At 58.4% G+C, this 15,045-nt stretch overlaps 6 protein-coding genes across 6 annotated transcripts; 2 read left to right on the forward strand and 4 right to left on the reverse strand.

The window, feature by feature from the left end:
* Positions 1-82: 82 nt before the first annotated feature.
* B0H18DRAFT_972097 (uncharacterized protein) lies at positions 83-2,115 on the reverse strand. Its single transcript, XM_048043845.1, has 3 exons — positions 1,579-2,115; positions 1,287-1,477; positions 83-1,229 (listed from the first exon to the last, which is right to left on the reverse strand). Exons 1-3 carry the CDS (start codon positions 1,747-1,749, stop codon positions 413-415), a joined length of 1,179 nt encoding a protein of 392 aa, XP_047899451.1. The 5' UTR covers positions 1,750-2,115; the 3' UTR covers positions 83-412.
* Positions 2,107-4,042, reverse strand: B0H18DRAFT_972104 (Aldo/keto reductase). Its single transcript, XM_048043846.1, has 10 exons — positions 3,627-4,042; positions 3,534-3,578; positions 3,414-3,477; positions 3,233-3,363; positions 3,066-3,175; positions 2,926-3,007; positions 2,771-2,865; positions 2,584-2,709; positions 2,481-2,533; positions 2,107-2,417 (listed from the first exon to the last, which is right to left on the reverse strand). The coding sequence occupies exons 1-10, from the start codon at positions 3,663-3,665 to the stop codon at positions 2,248-2,250; spliced, it is 915 nt and encodes a 304-aa protein (XP_047899452.1). The 5' UTR covers positions 3,666-4,042; the 3' UTR covers positions 2,107-2,247.
* B0H18DRAFT_972108 (uncharacterized protein) lies at positions 4,043-5,815 on the forward strand. Its single transcript, XM_048043847.1, has 3 exons — positions 4,043-4,460; positions 4,517-4,686; positions 4,745-5,815. Exons 1-3 carry the CDS (start codon positions 4,221-4,223, stop codon positions 5,625-5,627), a joined length of 1,293 nt encoding a protein of 430 aa, XP_047899453.1. The 5' UTR covers positions 4,043-4,220; the 3' UTR covers positions 5,628-5,815.
* On the reverse strand, positions 5,807-6,443 carry B0H18DRAFT_1113540 (uncharacterized protein; the record flags this gene model as incomplete). Its single annotated transcript, XM_048032964.1, has 2 exons — positions 5,807-6,123; positions 6,182-6,443. 2 exons carry the CDS (start codon positions 6,441-6,443, stop codon positions 5,807-5,809), a joined length of 579 nt encoding a protein of 192 aa, XP_047899454.1.
* A 145-nt stretch (positions 6,444-6,588) lies between these two features.
* On the forward strand, positions 6,589-10,130 carry B0H18DRAFT_972111 (ribonucleotide reductase alpha subunit). The gene is made up of 12 exons (XM_048043848.1): positions 6,589-6,786; positions 6,812-6,815; positions 6,918-6,945; positions 7,000-7,061; positions 7,114-7,171; positions 7,220-7,361; positions 7,410-7,530; positions 7,579-7,920; positions 7,975-8,211; positions 8,263-8,486; positions 8,540-9,164; positions 9,221-10,130. The coding sequence occupies exons 1-12, from the start codon at positions 6,765-6,767 to the stop codon at positions 9,954-9,956; spliced, it is 2,601 nt and encodes an 866-aa protein (XP_047899455.1). The 5' UTR covers positions 6,589-6,764; the 3' UTR covers positions 9,957-10,130.
* Positions 10,131-10,148: 18 nt separating this feature from the next.
* Positions 10,149-13,438, reverse strand: B0H18DRAFT_312051 (uncharacterized protein). Its single transcript, XM_048037510.1, has 5 exons — positions 12,585-13,438; positions 11,959-12,528; positions 11,341-11,904; positions 10,962-11,284; positions 10,149-10,893 (listed from the first exon to the last, which is right to left on the reverse strand). The coding sequence occupies exons 1-5, from the start codon at positions 13,391-13,393 to the stop codon at positions 10,523-10,525; spliced, it is 2,637 nt and encodes an 878-aa protein (XP_047899456.1). The 5' UTR covers positions 13,394-13,438; the 3' UTR covers positions 10,149-10,522.
* Positions 13,439-15,045: the final 1,607 nt, after the last annotated feature.

Here is a 15,045-nt window from a genome sequence, read left to right on the forward strand (position 1 = left end):
GCGTTGTAGACTAACAGTGTAGGGCAGTCGCAGGATGCGGGAAGCGACAGATGGCCTGCGAACTTAGACTCAACTTGAGAAAGACAGCGTCGTTATCAATTCTTATCAGCTGGCATGATCTCAGTATACTTACAGAAGGATACTCGGAGAAGACGATCGTGACATGTGAGAAGGAACCGTGAAGTGCGATATCTAGAGACCAATCAAGTTGCGTTGCTGACTGATGGTACATGCACAAGTACACACGACCATGCTACATAATTACTTATACTACACAATTTTGGAACTATATCAGCATGGTACGGGACAACATATGATAGCGGAGGTGTCGCAAGGTAATCAATCCAAGGTGCATCACATAAATATCACAGAAGTAGAGTGCTCGTACGGGAGACAGTCATGCATAGCCATCTCAAACATCGTCCATGAAGTAGTCGGTCAGCGAATCTTTGAACTCCCGTACCTTGAACGCCGTCACCACTAACGCGCTCTCTTTGCACGTCGGCAACCCATCCACCGGCTGCCCGAGCAGAACATGCCCGTTATTTTCTAGCAACACCTTGATCGTGCTCTCCGCGAGCATCAGCTTCGTGAGCACGTCCTCCCTCTGCAGCCCAGGCAAAATATCGGACCCTCCTTCCAGCACGGCCTTCCACAGCTGCCCAAACGCCTTGTTGCACCTCTGGTTGCTCGTGCACCGCACAGTGTGCGAGAGCGGCGGCGGCTGCCCCGGGAGGGCCTCCCACATCTTCGTCAGCGCGTAATACCCGCTCAGCAAGCGGACGCGCTGGTCGCGACTCAGAGTCGACTCCGTCTCCCAGTGCGCGCGGCCCTTGAGCATCATGGCGTGGTACGCGAGGCCCACTATGGGCCGCAGGCTGAGGCGCTCGCCGATGATGATCGCGAGCGCGAGGTCCTTGCCCTCGCCGATCTGCTTCTTCCACCGCGCGATCGCAAGGTCGAGCAGGTCGGACCGCTCGCAGAGCGCGGCGAGCTCTGTGAGTTGCTCCAGTGAAGGCGGCGCGTTCGCCGGCGCTGCGGGGGGAAGCGTGGGCGGCGTGGTGGTCGGGACTGGGTCGAACGCGCCTGGCCTCGAGTAGTAATTGTGGACGGCGCTGAGCACCCAGGTCTCGATGGAGCGGAACTGGTACTTGTGCGCGACGCGTGCGAGGTTGACGAGCATCGTGCAGTTCGCGTCGGAGGACGTGGCTGACATGAGTTCGTGCGGGCTACACGGGGGTCCTTCAACGACCCAGCGTACGAGCGTGGAAGCGAGGGCCACTCACAGTGCGTACAACGCCCATAGCAGTGCGCGGAACTCGTCGCCGGTGTCACCCTGCAATCGTATGGGGTTGTCGTCGCTCTCTCCTTCCGTGACGGTCGTGCTGCAGTCGGAGCGCGCCGAGTCGGCCTCCGTTGACAGCTGGAACATCGTCTCAAATGCGGACTTGTCTTTCATGAGGATCGACCGGTGGACCTACACGGTCGAATGCGGAAGGTGTCAGGCCGTGCATGGCATCCACAGCACATCGACATAGACAGGGGGTGGTGGATACAGGACTGCGTGACGAGACACACCTTGAACAGCGTATTATCCACCAACAACACCGTGTTTCCATCGCCGATGTAGTACGTCGGGTCGCGGCTGGGGCCCGGTATGGACAGCTTGAGCATCTCGTCGTGCAAGAACGAGTGCGACATCGTCATGAGCGGGCTGTCCGGGGGGAGGTGCTCCTGGTCGTGGTCCATCTCGCGCTAGCCGACCGCCGCGGGGTGCCTTATACCACGGCGCGTCCCGTATGGTCTGTGTCCGAGTCCGAACGTGTGTGGGTCCGAGTGGCTTGAGATCCGCTCGGTGTACCGCAGTTGGTCGACCCGCCGCAGTCACACAGGGTGCCGAAGATCAGTTGCAGGGCTTATAAGGCGCCTTGCCGGCTTTTATGTAAGGTCTGCAGCGGAGACCAGGACAGGGCAGTGCGCCGAATTCGAGCCCCTGCTATTATAGGGACAGCATAGCGATGGCCGTCCGTGATACGGATAGACGCTTGGCTACATACTTACGTCGTCAGAGGCTGACGCGCCCAAATCCTCATGTTCATGCAGTTCGTGCGTCAGTCGTCGACCGGCGCTGAGGAGACTACAGCGACGGAAAATAGTATAAACCATAGGCTAGTCACACATCTAGCTACGGGGCGAGGCGGCAAAGCCTGCAGTGAGAATAATTATTGACAATGGTCATAAATGGAACTATGCGAAGAAAGGAACGTGTATCCAACCGCAGACGTGCAGTAGTAGTAAGAGACAGATGACTTGGAAACACAGGAAGAAGATGCAGAGCCTGTCACCCATTTGGTACGAAGGCAGTCCCTTCGCCCCAGCGGCGTCAATAGCAGCAATCTCGTCGTCCGTCAGATCAGCTGTGCAATGAATGCTTTAATATGAGTCTCCGCGGGGGCAGCAGTGAGCAACAGAGTACGCACGAAGGTCGCCCACAGCAAGGTACTCGTCCATATGCTCTCTGGTGGAACTTGTCCTGCAAGCCGGTGAGCCGCCTACACGAGAGGACGCGATAGTGGATCTTACGTGACGATGACGGCGCCTTTAGCCTTGACCCAAGAAAGAAGGATTTGCACGGGCGACGCGCCGAGTCTCCTCGCAGGCCCTCGCAAGGCCTTGACTACTGGACCACCTGGGTATCGTGTAATGGGCCTAGACGCCCACCCGCGCGTACAGTCAGTCTCACGTCCCCGACTAGCAACGGGGAACTCACGTCAGGCTGCTGTATGCCTCCACCACGATCCCCTGCTCAGCGCAGTACTGAAGGAGCTCCTTGTTTTCAGCGTAGTTGTAGGGGTGCAACAGGATCTGAGGTGCGGTCGTCTCAGGCTAAAAGCACGGGCGCCTCCTGAGATTCATATAGCCTACCTGGTTGACAGCGGGTTTGATGTGAGCTGTCTGCAAGAGATTTCGCAGCAGCGTGATGTCGAAGTTGCTAACGCCGATGCTCCTGGAAACGCGTGCTCGGGGTTGTGGACATCAATTGCGCGGGGCTATCAGGCACGCACCTTGACAGCCCGTCTTCCCTGATCCTCTCGAACTCCTTCCAGTCCTTCTCCAGGTCCTTGATGAATGCGGGGTTATGGATGAGATACAAGTCGACCTGCTTCAGATCGAGCTGAGAAACAGTGCAGCTAAGCCACCACATCCAAACTCAAGCAACGAGTGTGCTCACCTGGGCGAGGCTGGACTCGACTGCATCACGGATACTTGTCAGGCCAGACCATTTGGTAGTGACGAACAGTTCCGAGCGGCTGAGACCCGTCTGACGGATGGCGGCACCGACACTATCCTCGTTGCGGTAGACTTCAAATACGTCACGAACGCGGGACAGGGGGGACAACAAGAGGACTCACATTGCGCGGTATCGAGATGGGAGAACCCCGCCTCTATGGCTTCCGAGACATAGTCCGTGACGTCCTTGGGCCGACACGTTAGAATCGCTCTCCATTCGCCTCGTGTCGCTTTCAGCGTACCTGGCCCTTCCACTTCGAGCCCGTCCCGAACGCAATGACTGGCATCTGGGAGCGTGGATGAGCGCGTAGCAGGTACACCGGTCGCAAGCATACCTTATTGCCATCGTTCAGCTGCACCGTTCCGAAAGGCATATTCACTCGACGTCCAGTGGCAATTCAACAGGGGGGACCGTGTAGACTGTTTCGAAGTGCTGTCCTTACGGCAAGAGTCACACCTCTGGCAGCTGGAGTCGGAGGTATCTGAAGGCTGCAGCGACCGTCACTCAGTCAGACAGCTGCCAGTGCTCGTGGTACGAGGACTGTGAACTGCTCGGACGAAGTATTCGTCTCTCCGAGAGATAAGTTAGATGGCGTGCGAAGGTGAGATCCCTTCGCACACACACGGCCCAGAGTCGGAAATGGAAGGGAGTGGATAAGATGGTGGCCAAGTTGCTCTGAGCTATATATACGGGGATCCATGTTGCAGTTACGAGATGGCAATGCGCAGGCAGGCACCGCCGATGTGCCCGGCGCTGACGCCACTTGGAATCTGGATGCCACAGCAACTCGCGATCGCCGAACGCCTAGCGGGCCGCCGCTCCCGCCGAGCTCGCAACGCCGCTGCGCGCGGCGTTAGCCACCAGCGGCTTGCCCTCGTCCAGGTCCTTCAAATTCGTGCGCGATTTCTGTTTCAGGCCCTGCCGCTGCATGGATTCAGACAGTCGCGACGGCTTCATGACGCCCACCGATTCTAGGATGGAGCGACTCGACTTTCGCCGTTCAGCCTCGCCCAGCAGCAGGAAGCGTGCACGGCTAGATGATGAGTTGGACGACTGCGAGGTTGCGAAGGAGCTCCACAACCCACGGTGGTCTGACCCCGTACGTGACGAGACATACTACTTCGCGGATGGCAGCTGCATCCTCCGGGTAGAGGACACCCTCTTCAATGTCCGTCCTTATATTCATGTGTCACTACCTCATCGTCCTGATTTGCGCTTATTCAGGTTCATCGTACCATGCTCTCAAGAGACTCTTCCATGTTCAGCACCATGTTTGCGCTGCCTGTTCCATCTGCTGGAGACGGGGCCGAAGGCTCCTGCGACGAGAATCCCGTGTACCTCGCAGGGGACACGATCACGGAGTTTCGAAACTTTCTGTGGGCACTGTACGCACTGTCAGTGAGCCTGTCTGCTGCGTCTTCGACACTGCGTGACAGATCTCTGCCCCGCCAGACCGCATGAACTGCTGGCTGTGCATTCGAATCCATCCGACTTCCCCCGCCTGCTGGACGTTGCCAAGCTGTCGAACAAGTACTCGTTCAGATCAGTCGAGTCCTGGGCCCTGGATGCCGTCAACGACCTCGTCGTTCGCGAGCAACCCAACATTGGGCTACCCGCGTTGATCCCTTACGACCTCTCGCGCGCGCCGCACGTCACCTTTACCCCCACCGGGCAGCTGTTCTCGCGCCTGATCCGGCTCGCGCAGGCCTGCGGGCACGACGCGCTGCTCAATACCATGAGCAATCTGCTGAGAAAGCGCATGCGCCAGGTCATCGATTATGCGTATCTCGCCATGAGCCTCGCGGACGAACTGGACCTGCGAAAGCTGAGAGGCGCCGCATACATGGAGATCCTTCAGAGGGGCAGTCTGTTCCCTTCGTTCTCGCCGGCGCCGTCGCCTGCCCCAGCAAACGCTCTTGGACAGACCAAAGAGGAACCCAGCGTGGAGGAGGAGCAGATCAGACACAACGAACTACTCATGTCACCCGAGCAGAAGTTGCGCCTTCTGTCGGGGTACTACCGGCTCACCGCTGCATGGGAGTCTATGCGCAGACATCCCCTCTCCTTCGACCATGCGCCTACGTGCGGGGCTACCTGGCACCAGCACGGCTGCTCGCAGAGCTGGCTGGAGTTCTGGAAGGAGAAGACGAGATGCGAGGCGGTGCTTGACGTCGGCATGGCGGATGTCCCAGGCCGTCTCAAAGCTGTCGGGAAAGAGCTGGATCGGTGGGGCTCGGCGACCTATATGCACCACGATTGCAGACAGCTCGCTCGAAAGAAGATAGATCAGAAGGCAAAGGAAATCGAGGCGTTGCTGCCAGATTACTTCATCTAACGTTCGACGCGACACGACTAGAATTCCGTGGACGTGCTCCGGGAGTCCATCACAGTGATAGTTACTGACTATTACACGCACCGGCATGACATTCGGTACATTCCTATGTTAGGATGCTACAACATTGTACAATTAGAGTACCATTACACCAGACAGAGGAACCGGAATGGATACACCTTTCATGTTTTCCTGCTTTTCCCCTTGCGCGCGGGTCGCCTCCCGGCGGTAGCAGCGCTCGACTCCGTGTTCCCTCCAGTCGAACCCGCGATGGGGGCAAGTGTAGGGCTCCATGGCGTCGCAGGCGCAAACGAGTTGGCAGTTGGCGGTGCCTCGACCGAGGCGTTCATAAGACCGCGCATGATGTTGTCGACGTCGTCCGACGAAGGCTGTTCAAGACCAATCTGCGTCCCGCGGAGGAGCATCTGTTCGAACAGCTCGTCGTCCTCGAGTTGCTTGACGCGATCATGCAGCCTCTTCATGACGACCTCAAACATGACTGTAAACGGGGAAAGGGGTCTCAGCACAATGACATGCAGGATGGCTAACAGGCTGACCCTTCTCCTCAGTGGCGGTCTTTGGGCGGGGCCGGATGAGCGGGTCCTCCATCGCTCGCATTTCCTCCGGACGCGGTTGCCTGAGTCGCAACCTGTCCTCACATTTCCTCTCGAACGCCTCCTGACCCAGGTCTCTGTCCTCCAAAGACGTCTCGTCGGGGCCGTACTCTGTCCCAATCGAGCTAGACGGCGATGGCGCGCGGAGGACAGGAGGCGCATACTGCGGCTGTCCTCCGTGGAAGAACTGATGTGGTTGAGGCATCGTGAACCGGACGGTGTAATCGGGGCCGCAGCGGCTGACTCGGTGCTGACTCGACGGGAAGCTGACTGATAGCTAGGGAGCTCACGATGAGAGGTGCACGCTGCGAAGCGCGTCGATGACAAGCACAAACAACGCGTCGCGACGCGTTGAACGCGTTCACATGCCTTCCGCTTTTGGCTGTGCTTAGTCAGGAGCGCGTTCAATTTAAGAGATCGCGTCGCGTCTGCCCCCTCTCATCCTCCTACCACCACCCGCTCCTCCCCCCTCTCCCCTCCTGCACATACCTTCACGTCCCTTGGTACTCTGAACGACACACACGCGATGGCTTTCGTCTTCAAGCGAGGTGAGTAGACTTTTCCGGCCATTCGACGCGTCTTGGCATGACTGACGCGACTTCCTTTAGACGGGTATGTACCTCCAAGACGCGTAGCGACGCGTCTCATAGCACACCCACTGACTCTATGTACGGTCTAGACGTAAAGAACGCGTTCAATTTGACAAGGTACGCGCTCTACATGTCGTTACGTCGCGTGCATCCCCCCTGACCGCGTCCCAGATCACCGCAAGGATCAGCAAGCTATGCTATGGTCTGGACAAAGAACACGTTGACCCTATTGGGTGAGTACGACGATTGCCGCATCGCTGGCTTTGTACTTACCGCCGTGACCAGCATCTCCCAAAAGGTCATCGCCGGTGTCTACCAAGGAGTGACGACAGTAGAGCTTGACGTAAGGTTTACGTCTGCATGATGTGCCGTGAAATAACAGTGCCTTTAGAACCTCGCGGCTGAGACTGCCGCGTATCAAACGACTAAGCACCCTGATTATGCTATCCTTGCCGCGCGTATTGCAGTCTCTAATCTCCACAAAGAGACGAAGAAAAACTTCTCCGCTGTCATCAGCGACCTGTACAACTATGGTACGTATTTCGTCCTCGTGCTCTACCACTGTATTGATTGTCATGTAGTCAACCCTAAAAACGGCAAGCCAGCGGGCTTGATCGCGAAAGACATCTACGAGATCGTAACGGCGAATGCAGAGCAGCTCGACTCTGCCATTCTCTATGATCGTGACTTCAATTACAACTTGTAAGCTTGTCTGCACATGTCGAGTGCGCCTCTGACGATGTTGCGCAGCTTCGGCTTCAAAACCCTGGAGCGTTCGTATCTCCTCAAGCTCGACGGGCGCATCGCCGAGCGTCCTCAGCACATGATTATGCGAGTCGCCATCGGCATACACGGTGCTGACATCGAAAGGGCGATTGAGACTTATAACCTGATGTCTCTGCGCTACTTCACACATGCATCCCCGACGCTGTTCAACGCAGGTACACCTCACCCGCAACTCAGCTCCTGCTTCCTCGTCTGCATGAAGGATGACTCCATCGAGGGCATCTACGATACCCTCAAGAACTGTGCCATGATCAGTAAGACTGCTGGTGGTATCGGCATCAACATCCACAACATCCGTGCTACTGGGTATGCATGACCTATTAATTGTCATTTACTCGGGAATTGACCATGGCGTTCTAGTTCATACATCGCGGGTACCAACGGTTACTCCAACGGTATCGTACCCATGCTTCGTGCGTACGACGCGACTGCCCGCTACGTCGACCAGGGCGGTAACAAGCGTCCCGGTGCATTCGCCATCTACATGGAGCCATGGCACGACGACATCTTCCAGTTCCTTGACCTGCGCAAGAACCATGGTAAAGAAGAAGTCCGCGCGCGCGACCTTTTCTACGCCCTCTGGATCCCCGATCTCTTGTAAGAGATTCGTCTTGTTCGATGTGGCGCAGGTCGCTGATCTCATTACAGCATGAAGCGTGTCGAGGCCAACGGGAAGTGGTCGCTCTTCTGCCCCAACGAAGCTCCCGGCCTTCACGAGGTCTGGGGCGATGAGTTCGAGCAGCTCTTTGAGCGGTATGAGCGTGAAGGCCGTGCTCGCCGAACGATCGATGCCCAGAAGCTGTGGTATGCTATCCTTGACGCTCAGATCGAGACTGGCAACCCCTTCATGCTGTACAAGGACGCATGTAATGGTGAGCCAATGCAACTACATCGCGGGAGTTCATGTGGCTAACCTCCACCACAGCCAAGTCCAACCAGAAGAACCTTGGCACCATCAAGTCGTCGAACCTTTGCACAGAGATCATCGAGTACTCTTCCCCCGATGAAACAGCCGTCTGCAACCTTGCATCCATCTCCCTCCCCGCCTTCGTCGAGAATGGGGTCTACGACTTCCAGAAGCTACACGACATCGCCAAGGTCGTCACCTTCAACCTTAACCGTATCATCGATGTCAACTACTACCCGATCCCAGAGGCGCGTCGCTCGAACATGCGCCACCGCCCCATCGGCATTGGTGTGCAGGGTCTTGCTGACGCGTTTATGGCTCTTCGCATGCCCTTCGACTCTCCGGAGGCGCGAGAGCTCAACAAGAAGATCGCGGAGACCATCTACCACGCCGCGGTCGAGGCGAGCAGCGACATCGCAGTTGTTGACGGGCCCTACGAGACGTACGAAGGTAGCCCTGCTTCTAAGGGTGAGCTGCAGTATGACCTCTGGGGTGTCACACCCACGGACCTGTGGGACTGGGCGACGCTGAAGGAGAAGGTAGCCAAGACCGGTTTGAGGAACTCGCTGCTCGTCGCACCTATGCCAACGGCGTCAACGAGTCAGATCCTCGGTAACAACGAATGCTTCGAGCCATACACGAGGTGCCTTTCGCGTTGAGCCTGATGCTTGCCGTTTGCTGATCTTGCTACGTCTGCAGCAACATCTACACTCGTCGTGTCCTTGCCGGAGAGTTCCAGATCGTCTGCCCCTGGTTGTTGCGTGAGCTCGTTGAGCTCAACCTCTGGGACGACCAGATGAAGAACATGATCATCGGCAACAACGGTTCGGTGCAGAACATCCCTGGCATCCCTGACGACATCAAGGCGATCTACAAGACCGTCTGGGAGATCAGCCAGAAGAAGATCCTGGACATGGCTGCCGATCGTGGCGCGTTCATCGACCAGAGCCAGAGTCTCAACGTTCACCTGCAGTCGCCGACGACGGGTCAGCTGACGAGCATGCACTTCTACGGCTGGAAGAAGGGCTTGAAGACGGGCATGTACTACCTGCGGACGCGCCCGGCTGCGCAGGCTATCCAGTTCACCGTCGACCAGACCGCGCTGAAGGCGGGGAACAAGCAGGCTGCAGCGGCTGCTGTCGTCCCTGCTCCGTCGACCCCCAGCAGGGTCATCAAGCAAGAACCCGTCACTCCTTCCTTGTCCTCCGACCCTCCCTCGCCTTCCGTCGCCAGCGCCGTCACGTCCGATTCCGACGATGTGAAGCTCGCCAATGGCACGGCGGCACTTTCACTCGACGAGCGAACACAGAAGGCGGCGGAGCAGGATCCTGAGTTCGCGGCAGCCCTGCAACGCCAGCGCGACCGTGAGCTCGAGCAGGCGAAGCTGATGTGCTCCTTGGAGAACAAGGAGGCCTGCGTCATGTGCTCTGGCTGATGTGTCTTTCTCGGGTTCTAGAGTATCGAGTGCGTTGGTATGGCATATCTCATCGTGTATTCCCGCAATCCGTCCTCGTCGCATTTTCTGTATTAGATCCATCTGTCTGTTGTATATGTACTCCATGTTAGTTCTCTAGCTTTCAATATACTATGTCGGAACACCTCTTGACTACGCTCGCCTACTGGACACATTTCGATCGTGTCCCTTAGAGGCGGAGAGCAGTGCGGTCAAAATGTGGTCATGAAAATCCATAAATACGGAACCATAAATAGAGGTAGGCTGTACTGATATAAGTAGTCTGTGTGATGCGGGGTACTAGTAGTCTGTGCGGGATGCAGGTAGTCTATATTGTGTGTAGGTATTGAATCGTAGTGACCAGTGTGTCGAGCAGTTGTCCTATGCCAGTAGTATGTTGTCGATGTTAAACCCCAGAATGTGGAGGCACTGTGCGATGGAGACAGTGTCCGCTGTATCGTACACGGAGAAATCAGTGAGAAATCAGTCGTCTTCACCAGACGTCCGCCAAGTGCATGGATCTGTCATGGTCACTAGGTCGTTGATGTTCATGCAGTGGCAGCGAACTCGTCGGTCGCGGCCGTCCTCGGTGTCCCAAGGCGGAGAGGGGGGAGTTGCACGAACTGCGAGCCCACCGCCTGACGAATGTGGGCGTTGGCAATGCGCATCGCACCGGCGCCGAGTCCGTCGGCGCCGGTACCGCGGTTCCGTCGTCCACCTTGAGTCTGGACGCTGGAACCATCCTGCGCGGATGCCCCCTCGGATTTGCCCTCCGTGCGACGAGTCTGACGACCACGAGTGGGCTGACGCCTCCGGGTCGAGCCGCCAGTACCAATGTTGCTCCCACTTGCGTCTGAGTTGCCATTCTGTATGGCTGCGTCCGTTGGACTGGACGCCGCCTGGTTCTTGTCGACGCCGTCTACCACCGCAAAGAACGGAGACACTCAGTGTCTGACGAGGGGCACAGAAACGACATTTTCGACTCACCGTTCTGCTCAGCCCGCTGTGCCGATTTCTCAGCCTCCAGCGCCTGTCTCTCCATCTTGCGCGTCTTCGACGCCTGGACCTTCTTCCCGCCACGCGCGCGCGGGTGCCTCTTGCGCTTCCTCTCGCTGCTCACTGGCAGTTCTCCCTCGGTGCTCGTGTCCGCTTGCAAATCCTCCGCGACTCTAGACGCGGGACTAGGACTTGAAGAGACGTGTTCGATACCGAATGCGGGAGAGTTGACTGTGCCGTCCCTGGACGTCGGCACCGACGGGGACTCGAGGTCCAGAGTCGCGTCGGTGCTCTCGATGAAGCCAAGGACGAGTCTATGTGGAGCAGCATTAGCACCGGTACATGTACAGGGCGCCACCACGTCACTTACCGAAGGAAGACCAACAAGATTTGGGCAGCAGCGAAGCGGCGCCGACCAGCAACCAGAGCAGAGCGCTGGCCAGAGTGGGCGAACGCCGCCGAGCGAAGGCGAAGGTAAACTTGCTCCAGAGAGACCGGGGACGCGGAGGTGAGACCGTGCGGAAGGGCACCAGCGGTCCCAAAGTAGCGCAGAGTGATCCAGTAGAGCCCATGCGACGTCGGCAGAGAGCGCGGGACCTGGGGCGGGCAGAATACGTTACAGATCTGCTGCACCCACTCTCGAGAGACGGGATGCACAGGCTGGACGGAGACCACGGGCTTCGCCGGGCCAAAGGGGACGCGCTGCTTGACCTTGATCGCGATGACGCGGGGGCGGACGGGCTTGTCCGTCGGAAGAGGCCCCTCAATCGCAGCGCTGGGTCCAGAAGTTTGAACAGGGACCAGGAGTGCGGGTTCGACAGGAGCACCGAGAGGGGCGACATCGTCCGTGTTGTCCGTGAGCGTCAGCACCAACGGCGATTCGAGGAGCGGAGTCGCATAGTCGGTTTCTTGATGACAGAGCCGATGGACAATCCTGTAACAAAGCATCAGCGCCCCGAAGAGAATACTACGAATGGGGTCGACTCACCGAAGGAAGATAAACAACGTCTGGGTAGCGGCAGACCTGATATGCCTGTCAGCAACAAGGGCAGATCGAGGGTCCGACTCATCGACCGTGGTAGAGGCAGGAGCAGCAATAGACGCAGTCGCCGTAGAGCGGAAGCGAATGCGAAGCTGCTCAGAGGAAATGCCAGAACCAGAGGACGCAGAGACGAGACCGTCGGGGATCGTCAACACGATCCGAGTGCCAGGGGTACCAAAGTACCGGCGTGCGGACCAGTAGAACTCGCCAGAAGTGGGCAGGGTACGCGGAGTTTGGGGGAGACCAAAGACGCTGCGGATTGCCACCCACTCTGGGGGAATCGAGCGCACCGGATGCACGGGAGCGACAGGCTTGACAGGGCCGAAGGGAACACGCTTCTTGATCTTGACGGCGATGACGCGGGAGCCGGCGGGCTTGACCAGGGAGCGAACACCAGATAGCTGCACAGAGACCGACTGTGGAGCCCTGACAGGAGCATCGAGGGCCACGATGCGGTCCGTAGTCACCGACTCCAGGACGCCGTCGGTGAGCTTCACAGTCAAGCGAAGGGCAATTCTGCGGGGAGGTATGAGCGTCGGGGAACCTCCAGACGAGAACGCGTTATCACTCACCGAAGTAGATCCAACGGAGTCTGGGGAACGACGGAGACATGGTTGTCAGCAACCAGGGCAGAACCGGAGTCCAACTCCACCACGGGAGTAGCGGCAGGAGCATCGACAGGGGCGAAGATGGCAGTACCAGCGGGAGTCAAGCCCAGACCGAGCGCGACCACGAGCTCAACCAGGGCACCAGAAACCCTCAAGTAGCGCAAGGCAATCCAGTGGAATCCATCGATCGTGAGCACGGTACGCGGGAGCTGAGAAGCAACAAAGGCGCTGCGAATCTCCCACACCCACTGTGGATGGATCGAGTAGCACGTAGGTTGGACGGGAACGACAGGCCGGGCTGGACCGAAAGGGACACGTCTGACTCTGGTTGCCACGACGAGTGGGCAGGCAGGCTCACTGGCCGTCGCAGCCAGAGGCATCGTCTCTACAGAGTTGGGGTTGTGCGACTGGCGAGGGGCGAGGTATGCGAGCTGGGTAGGAGTATCGCAAGCACCATTATACACCGTGACGACGGTCTTCGAAGGCATGACAAGCGGGAAGACGCACTTCGCTTTGGAGGCGATGACACGGGGCTGCACCGGGGTGTACGTGAAGAGAGGCCTCCAGAACACAGAGGGACCAGCAGGACGAAGAGGCACCACTCCCGAGAGGATAGCCTGAACAAGGACACCAGGTATGTTGAGACGAGTCGCCATTGTCCTGATCATCCCGTAGTAGCCGGTGGGAAGTAGACTGCGAGGGATGCCAAGGACGCCGAAGGTTGCGTGCACCATCCTGACCCAGCGTGTGTTGAACTCAAACGCTGGGACCATCAGAGGGACGATGACTGGAAGCACACGCTTGACTCTTGTTGCATCAAGACCGTTGCCTCGCTTAGCCTTGGGCAGAGGTCTCTTCACCGTGACCACGGGACCAGTGACAAGATGGAAGAGAGCGGTTGTCTTGGCCAGAACACCCGGGATGTTGAACTGGGCTGCGATCGTCCCGAGGTGAATTGCCGGGAGCAGAGTGTGAGGAATGCCGACACCCTGAAAAGCCGCTTGGAGGGCCTTGACCCAACGACAGCTGAGGTCGCAGATTGGAACGAATGAGGGAACCACAGCCGGGAGCGAGCACTTCAACTTCAGTCCGGCCACAAGAGACCTGGTGAGAGACAGTAGGACCACCGAGCAGAGTTGACACTGAAGCACGGAGAGCTTCGCCTGGATAATAGCACCCAGAATACCGAACTTCGCCAGCGGCACCTTCAGCCAGTCAGTCGGGAAGCGAGCGCGACGAAGGTTGACGCTGTTGAGGGCCTTGAGTGTCATCGTAAACCAGTTCAGGGTGAGATCGCACGCCGTCTGGCCGATTGGAACGGTGACGACCGGAAGCAGACACTTTGCCTCAACGAAGCGAACACGGATGCGCTTCGCCAGATTGAGGAACTTGGCCGCCGCCGACTTAGCGAGGCTGATCGCAGTGTCGAGGCCTGAAGCGATCGCACGCCGAGAGACACCGCGGAGAGCGTCCAAGCCGCTGCGAGTGAGAGTGGCAAGGAAGGTCGTCGGGACAAGGAGGCAGAGGATACAAGAAGCGACCCACAGTGCCCGGCGCCAGAGGGGACGACGACGCTGGACAGAGACAGTCTGAATGACATCTTGCAGAGGACAAGCCACCGAGGCTCCAACTGTGATCACACGGTCGACACGGCCGGTCGATGAGGTCGAGGCCAGTGAGCGGGCGAACTCTGCGCTGGTGCAGAGAACGATGCGAACTATGCGGGCGTGGCGTGGTGCAGGATACGCGGGGTCGACAAGGGCCAAGATCCTAAGAGCGACGATGGCAGCACCCCAGAGCAAGGCGTTGAAGACGACGACGGAGACAACAACCAAGAGGCGCGCCAACTTGCGGAGCACCGTGGCAAGTCCGACAGCCAGTGCACGGCAGAGGCCTAGAGCGAGCCTCTGCCATTGAATGGTCGGTGGCTGAGGAAGATGCTGGGTGTCGAGGAGGTAGTTGCAGGCGACAAAGACGGCTCCGATTGCGCAGGCGTAGTCCAAGACGACTTTGCTGAGGAGGTCCGAGCAGCAGGTGGCGAGGACGACCACTCCGAGGGCGGCGGCGGCGAGGACGGAGGTGCGGACGGAAAGGCCGGTGGCGACGCGGAGGACATACAGGAGCGTGGCGAGGTAGATCACGTTGATGATGTCGGGGGCTGCCGTGCCCGTCATGGTGACGGGTGGTGCTGGTGGGCGGGGAACGCAAGAGGTGGAGAGCGGCGGGCTCCCCGACGCTCCCCTTATGTTCAACTTGCGCCGCTGCTGTCAGCCCCGGCCGGCACGTCACCCTCATGTCAGCCCCCGCCGCCGGCTGCCCCGCCTCCTCCGGCGCCCTCTTCGCCAGCCTCCGGGCTGACAGTCTGTCGCGTTGGCGTTGGGTTGCGCCAGCCCTTCGTGTTCCAGAGAACTTGCCACTTACGGCA

This window comes from Fomitopsis serialis (assembly GCF_022376445.1).
Source record: "Fomitopsis serialis strain Sig1Antser10 chromosome Unknown B0H18scaffold_3, whole genome shotgun sequence".
Classification (NCBI taxonomy): Eukaryota; Fungi; Basidiomycota; class Agaricomycetes; order Polyporales; family Fomitopsidaceae; genus Fomitopsis; species Fomitopsis serialis.

Bases quoted from the DNA above. Each gene is read 5' to 3' on its own strand.
- B0H18DRAFT_972097 (XM_048043845.1), bottom strand. From the start codon at position 1,749: ATGGACCACGACCAGGAGCACCTCCCCCCGGACAGCCCGCTCATGACG. The intron at 1,478-1,578 runs GTGTGTCTCGTC...TCGACCGTGTAG, and splicing joins TGGATAATACGCTGTTCAAG to GTCCACCGGTCGATCCTCAT. The intron at 1,230-1,286 runs GTGAGTGGCCCT...ACCCCCGTGTAG, and splicing joins CTATGGGCGTTGTACGCACT to CCCGCACGAACTCATGTCAG.
- B0H18DRAFT_972104 (XM_048043846.1), bottom strand. From the start codon at position 3,665: ATGCCTTTCGGAACGGTGCAGCTGAACGATGGCAATAAG. The intron at 3,364-3,413 runs GTGAGTCCTCTT...ACGTATTTGAAG, and splicing joins CCATCTCGATACCGCGCAAT to TCTACCGCAACGAGGATAGT. The intron at 2,534-2,583 runs GTAAGATCCACT...ACCGGCTTGCAG, and splicing joins AAAGGCGCCGTCATCGTCAC to GACAAGTTCCACCAGAGAGC.
- B0H18DRAFT_972108 (XM_048043847.1), top strand. From the start codon at position 4,221: ATGGATTCAGACAGTCGCGACGGCTTCATGACGCCCACCGATTCTAGG. The intron at 4,461-4,516 runs GTCCGTCCTTAT...GCGCTTATTCAG, and splicing joins TAGAGGACACCCTCTTCAAT to GTTCATCGTACCATGCTCTC. The intron at 4,687-4,744 runs GTCAGTGAGCCT...CTGCCCCGCCAG, and splicing joins CTGTGGGCACTGTACGCACT to ACCGCATGAACTGCTGGCTG.
- B0H18DRAFT_972111 (XM_048043848.1), top strand. From the start codon at position 6,765: ATGGCTTTCGTCTTCAAGCGAG. The intron at 7,921-7,974 runs GTATGCATGACC...ATGGCGTTCTAG, and splicing joins CACAACATCCGTGCTACTGG to TTCATACATCGCGGGTACCA. The intron at 8,487-8,539 runs GTGAGCCAATGC...CCTCCACCACAG, and splicing joins GTACAAGGACGCATGTAATG to CCAAGTCCAACCAGAAGAAC.
- B0H18DRAFT_312051 (XM_048037510.1), bottom strand. From the start codon at position 13,393: ATGGTCCCAGCGTTTGAGTTCAACACACGCTGGGTCAGGATGGTGCAC. The intron at 12,529-12,584 runs GTGAGTGATAAC...ACCTCCCCGCAG, and splicing joins ACTCCGTTGGATCTACTTCG to AATTGCCCTTCGCTTGACTG. The intron at 11,285-11,340 runs GTAAGTGACGTG...TGCTCCACATAG, and splicing joins ATCTTGTTGGTCTTCCTTCG to ACTCGTCCTTGGCTTCATCG.